The 6,995-nt window shown below is 39.2% G+C and overlaps 1 protein-coding gene across 1 annotated transcript in view; it reads left to right on the top strand.

The window, feature by feature from the left end:
- CABIN1 (calcineurin binding protein 1) overlaps nt 1–6,995 on the top strand; it is a 68,636-nt gene that overhangs the window by 28,246 nt on the left and 33,395 nt on the right. The window contains exons 26-27 of the mRNA XM_089489483.1: nt 2,928–3,101; nt 3,852–4,174. Of these exons, the coding sequence (XP_089345609.1) occupies nt 2,928–3,101; nt 3,852–4,174 (497 nt within the window). The remainder of the gene's footprint in view (nt 1–2,927; nt 3,102–3,851; nt 4,175–6,995) is intronic.

Genomic DNA, 6,995 nt, shown 5'->3' with positions numbered 1-6,995 from the left:
ACACTAACCTGCTCTCTATCGCCCCCTGCTGGACGAAGCCATTATCGGCTTATGAATGCTTTATTTCTGTTGCTTTCCCTAATGCTACCACAAATCTTAAGCCGTATCCAAACGGGACTCGAAAATTAAACAAAGGTTCCCTCGGCCTGGGATAGTTGCAAATTCTAGTTATGGGTAGCATTTGTTTTATTGTTTTACAGCTACAGTTGATAAAACGTCAAGCCTTGCAGTGAGAGAAACAGCAGCTGTTATCAATATTTATTGATTTCTTTATGTTTTATTGTAGAATTTCTGCAGTGAGTATGTCTTTTTGCATCTCAGGTAGGACTCCAACTGTGTCTAGCATTAGGGAAGCAAAACTGACAAACTTTGCCCTTTATCAAGTACTCTATCATGGTAGCTGGTAGGTTTGGATAAATAACATTATGCCAACAAAGTGGAAAGTTTGTCCCGTTTGGAGAAGGCTCGACTGAATGTCCCTTTTCTTTTTGTGGTTGGAGATGCATGCTAAATGATTGGGCTTTCCTCCTGCTTGCTCTCATAGAGTGGTTTGTTGGCTTGCACTGTCTGACTTGCACTTGAGGTGGTCCGGCAGATCCCTTTGACTGCACGAGGTCTGTGTTGCAGATGCACAAATACAGTACATATACATTACGATCTACAACTAGAATTGTGTTACAGAACAACCAGTTCACTTAGTGTGTTTGAGGCTGAGCAGTCATGCAGATCTTCTTTTCTAAACCTTAAGACCTTTGCTTTGACATGCTGAACGGATAGCAAAAAAGATTTCTTTATTCAGTGAGCCTGGCACTATTGAAAATGGTTTCAAATTTTAGAATTTTGAACTTGCTATAAATAACGCAAAGCTGAGCAGAACAGTGTTTAATCCTTTTAATTAGCTAAGCCTATGTTGCCTGGCAAATGTGTATGCCATGTATTTGTCAATCACGTTTCTTTACCCCTTGGCTTTAACCTGATACTGTTATGCTTTGGAAACATGATCCTGTACTTTCGGCTGCACATACAATTTAGGATGAAGATATTAGCAAGCATACCGCCTAATTTCTTCTTCTTATTATTAGTTATTGTTTTATATAGCGCCATCAAATTCCGTAGCGCTGTACAATGGGTAGACGGGACATAACCAGTAGTATGTAACATAAAAAATGGTGGTTAGAGTGTGGTTAGAGGTGGCTTTCCTTAGACTTTTAATGCGACTTTATGTCCTATTGATAGCTAACTTTGTAACTGAGTAATGCATTTGGAAAGAGAATAGTGTATTTTATTTACGAGGTATGAGTAAGGCTGCGGCGCACACTTTATGTTCAAATAGTGCTTCCTCTGTTGCAGCTGATTAAAAAAAAAACCACACAAATCTGTGGTTAGTAAGAAAGTATCCCTTTTGTGTTTTTCTGTGTGTTTCCACTGTTCACGTGCATCTGTTCGTGTAATGCATACTGCTTTTTTATGCGTTGCATATACATTACATTTTTAGTTGCTTTGTGTATCCTTTGTAAGCAAGTATCTTTTCACAGAGGACGGAGTTATTTCAGTTGTATTACCGTATTTGCTCGATTATAAGACGAGCAAATGCTCTGAAAAATACCCCTCGTCTTATAATCGAGGTCTGATTAGAAGACGACCTCGAGCAGCGTCTCTTCGTCTAGCAGCAGAACAGGAAGCTAGTAGAGTGTCACATAACTCTGCCTCCCCTCTGGGGGCGGGGCCAGAGAAGTTGCTCGCACAGCTGGGCCCCTGCAGAAGTCTGCGAGTGGGAGATCTGCGGTTCAGGTAGGGGGGGTGGGGGAGGGTTTTTGTGATTAATGTGTGAAGTATGTGTGATTAATGGAATGAATGAGTATTTAAATGTTTGTGAATGAGTGTGTGTGTGATAGCATGGATGTGTAAGGGGGGTGGTGGTGGTAGCATGGCATAGGGAGGCTGCACTCACACTGCTATCATCCCCAGGTTCCAGCATGTATTGGCTGCCTTGACTTGATAGGAGTGTGATTGTTAGCAGTTATATATATATATATATATATATATATATATATATATATACCTCCAGAAATGCCTTTTAACCCCCTATATGCCACTCTGCCCCATGATATGCTTTTTAACCCCCTATATGCCACTCTGGCATATAGAGGGTTAAAAGGCACATCATGGGGCAGAGTGGCAAATAGGGGGTATAAGGCATTTCTGGGGGCAGAGTGGCAACCCTGGGGGCAGATGTGCATAACTGGGGGGGCAGGTTGGCAAATAAAAGGAAATAAAAAAATATATATATTTTTCTCAATCATAGCTTTTATTAGATAAGAAAAAATTGTTTAAATGCATTAATATTTACTAGTAAAACTTTTTTTCCTATAGGGTAGTCTTATATTCAGGCTTTTTGTTTTTTTCCTAAATTAATATTTAGATTTTGGGGGGTCGTCTTATAATCGAGCAAATACGGTATTTAGCTGCCGTGTGTTTCTCATAGATTAACACACATTTCATTAAAGTTGTTAGGATGTGTTGTACATTATAGGCTTCGGGGCTTTTGTATCTAATGATTTAGAGTCTTTCTGCCAGCAGATTTAATTTCTTAAATTGACACCCCAACTCCACTTGCCGTATAAAACTGACAAAAAAACGGTTAATGGTAAGTGACTCCTGTATGTCTGTAAAATTTACAGATGTCAAATGCTACAGCAAAAAAAAAAAAATACAGGTAAGCACTTTAGAGGCAACCAATATAGACTTTGCCAATATACATGACACTCATTTGGTATATGTATATTGGCATGAGGTAATGGATGATGTCACTTGTCATCAGTTTCCAGGGCTGCAGTGGCCTCTGCTCTCGCTTCTGTGTCCAGTGCTTGGTGGTGGAAGTGCATCAAATTCCCAACAATATAACTCACTATTTTGTTTTTTCTTAGAGCGGAGCCAAGACAGCATGGCCGTTATCCTCTCAGATTCAAGTAGCACGCAGGACACGTTCAATGAACCAGCCAGTTCCCAGGACAGCATCAAGAGAGCGTGCTTAGAGAAGAAATCCATCAGTACCCCCAATGCAGCTCATTACAGAGAGGTCCAGACAGAAGAAGAAAAAGGTATACCTGTCATGTTCGGGCCTAACACGCAAAACATTGCAAACAATACCATGGCTCTGAAAATTTCATTCATTTTCAGATTTTATAGTTGTCTTTGTATTTCTGATTTTTAAATGTACTCTGACAGAGTTTTAAATAAACTTGGTCTATTCACCTGTACTTCAAATAATTCACACACAGACAAACAACCTGTGGGAGAGCGTTGTCACTATAAGGCGTTATTGAAAAGGAATAATTGTGAGGCACAGTTTGAAAATATTTTCTTATCACTATAAACCTGATAGCATATTCCTGCTGTTTGAATTATTCTATCGATTGCTCAGATAACTTTGGCGGCTTGCTATGGCAACTCTTCAAATTTTGAACAAGAATTATTTTGTTGTACATAGCCCCCAGAACTGTCTTTATCACAGGGCAAAGGGGGCCCAGACATCCTTAGTGAGCCATACATATGTGCCTCACTAAATGTCTTTCAGTGACCCGGCTGACTGCTGTGTGCCAAACTGTGATTAGCGATAGACAAACTGCTGGGAAAGCTAGGTAAAGATGTATTGCCCTGCCAAATCCACAAGTTATATACATGGGGCCCAACAGCAAAGGTTTGCCTAGGGCCCCATTAGAGTTAGTGTTCTAATCCAAGTAGCTGTTTCAAGTCTGCAATACATCCCTTTGACACCTTGATGCCAGCTAGACCTTCATTCAACAACGTTTGCCAGGGCATAGGTGCAAATGACCCCTCTTTTTTTGCAGGAAAAACAGCAGAACACACAGAGCCTCCAGAAAGTTCCAGTACTTGTGAGATCAGAGGACCCTCAGAAACGCATCCTACCAACACTACTCCAGTTAGGGCTGTTCCACCAGCGGTGCAACTGGGTGACCTCCGAAAAAAAAGCGATGTAATGGGGGAAATGACTGAGTATCCACAGAGTCTGCCTGAAGGTACAGAGGAACAGCGCAGGGTCCTGATGGAGCAGTGCGTCACCTCTTTCAGACTATGTCTAAGCCGCTTCCCTCAGCACTACAAAAGCCTGTACCGGTTGGCCTACCTGTATACCCACAGCCATACTCACCAGGTAAAATCTATATAATGTACTTATCTGTAACAAAAATGTCTTTATAGACATTAACATGATGTCCTAGCAATCATCTTGCTTATGTGAAGCAGGGAACATAGTATGCTATGCTGTCAATCTAGCACTTTTTTATTATTATTATTTTATTTTATTTTATTATTATTTTGGTGGGGGTTAGTGAAAACTGTCTGTTTTGATTATATAATCAAAAGGCACATGCTTAGAATGATTATGAATTAAGTAATTATTTCATTTTATGACAGATATGTTCATTCATAGCATTTACATAGCTCTTTTGAGGAAGAAGGAAGTACATTTCCTCTGTATTTTTTAAGTCTTATCTTTAAACAGCAATGTCTACTTTGTTGAGGAGTAGAAATAATATAGTATACATATATGATCACCCCTTTTAAGGCACTGTTCCACCTAGAATATTAGAGAGAGCCATTACATTGCAGTCTAAGGAAATAAACCTTAGCAGGTTGGTCATTTTATTTTTATCTTTTAAGCTAATCATGTAAAAACAGCACAGAAAACTTTTTCCCAGTTTCTGTGGCAACAACCTATCTGTGCTTGGTTTTGTGTCATTCGACAGCTAAAGCATTCCTTAAAAAGTTACGCAATTTTACATGATTAAAGAATTCTTAAAGATCATAGGATTATGCAGTGCTGGAGATTGTTTCAAGTTCTTCATTTAAGCGTTAAATTCAGCAGAATAGGTGGCATAGACCATTCAGTGGTTGATGTGGTGCATGTGTTGGGGTTAGTGAACCATGATTCCTATAAACTTTTCTTATCCACATGAGAAACTTTGTCGTAATGACTGTAAAAATATGCCTCATTCATGCATAAGCGTGCACCTGTGTGATTTTTAATGTTCTGCCCAAGCCAGATATGTTAATTCATTTACTTTATCATTCATTTTTGTGAACTGTTTATTTAGTGTTTTGCTTAAATCACTAGTAAAAAATAAAGCTGACAATGGAGAGGGTCTATGTGAGGGAGGATCGGTTCTACGACAAATGTCTTCTAAATTCGAGCATACAATAAACACAGTCAGTTTATGAGGTGTTGGAACCTAAGATGCATCATTCTGAGCCACTGTATTACACCTTTGATTTAGTTACTTTATGTAGATCACACTTTGCCCATGGGACCTATATATTTTCCATTATAAGCCAATGGTTTTGACAGCACCCTTCCATGATAAATAGATTGTTTATCCAATGGTGGCTGTATCACTGTATTCTTTTGCCCTAAATACCTCTTTTAGGGGGTGGGCATATCATGTAATCATGTGAATATATATATTTTAAAAAGACAATACTGTATTTCACCACAAGGCACTATGTAGGTAGCACAATACCGTTTATCTAATACTAACAGTATACATTTGGGCAAATTGGGGTTATGTACAGTTTGGGTTGTACAGGGAGTTACCGAATCCTCCTTAGGTATTTTTTTAAAACCTTAACTTGAAAGTAGTGGTAGCAGCAAGTAGTTTATGATGTCATGGGGTGAACAGATCTGGGTTAAGGTGTATTTGCCCCGGGCCCTGCAGAAGCATAAGGGCTGGGTTTTTATTAACCCTTTCGCATCCGCAACCCCCAACGTCATGTTAGAGTTGGCAGATACATATGTGACTATTTCTTCTTTATGGGAAGTTCAGGTCTAAATTTTGAAAAGTGTTTTCTATTACCATAACAATCAATTGAATTTTCCTTCTAATATAGACCATTCTGTTGGTTGTTATGATTATAAGGAAACCCTTTCAGACATTGCACACAAATCTGATATTTCTGTGCAGCCCCCTATTGTCCCCCTGGTCTATTTTCTTTATCCATTAAGCAATGCATGTATTTATCTTATTCAAAACCAAATTCAGCAGAAGGTGAATGCTATAGCACAGTGTTTGCGCACAATAAAAATAGGATCAAATATGGGTATTACTTACCTTGCCTAGGATAGAAGAAGAAGTGTGGATCTGTGCTCGTTTTGATTGTACAATTACCCTAATGGAAAAACCGAAAAAGAAACATAGTGTAGAACCGTATAATAGATGCTGGTTGTAATAAAATAGAGGTGGATTCAACTATTGCCTTTAGGGGGAGCCGTACCCTGCTCCTATGGGTTGTAAAGCTCACTCCTCCGTTGTTCAGGTCGCCCTCCAAAGGAAGGGAAGAAAAAAAATAAAATAGTGTAACACTGTCGGCAATGTGGTTGATAAAATATTCCCTCTGGGGTGGGGGGGTTTTCTCTGGTGCAAGGTATTTCCCCACTAAATGTTAAATTAATGTTATTGCAAATTAAACTGTGGCTAAAACATATTCATTCTTCAAAAATAATAATTAAAAAAAAGTATCTGTAAGTACAATACAATAAAAGTCCTCTAGTGTCCGAGGACCTTTAAAAGACTTGGTGACTTATCTGCGATGTCCGTGGTGTTTAGGTCTCTGTAGTAGCGTTCTTCATGGAAATCGGGATGTGCATGCACGCAGTGAGTTTTAGTTGTTTGAGCTTCGGGTGCTTGCAATTCTGGCTTCCATTTATTCAATTATCAGTGTCTTAGACGGTCTGCCATACTTGTAATTAATCATCTTAGGATACTTAACATAAAATATTTCACAAGGACAATATCATGGTTGTTTAACAATTTCAGTGCATATACAGTCACTGGCCACTTTATTAGGTATGTCTCGCTAGTACCGGGTTAAGACCCCCTTTTGCCTTCAGAACTGCCTTCATTCTTCGTGTCATACTTTCTACAAGGTGCTGGAAACAGCCATGATGCGAGTCTCCCCAGATCCCAAAGGTGCTCTAT

This window comes from Sceloporus occidentalis, unplaced genomic scaffold (genome assembly GCF_023333645.1).
Source record: "Sceloporus occidentalis isolate IW3139 unplaced genomic scaffold, rSceOcc1.0.p SCAF_40, whole genome shotgun sequence".
Taxonomy (NCBI): Eukaryota; Metazoa; Chordata; class Lepidosauria; order Squamata; family Phrynosomatidae; genus Sceloporus; species Sceloporus occidentalis.
This window is presented reverse-complemented; position numbering and strand designations above follow the sequence as displayed.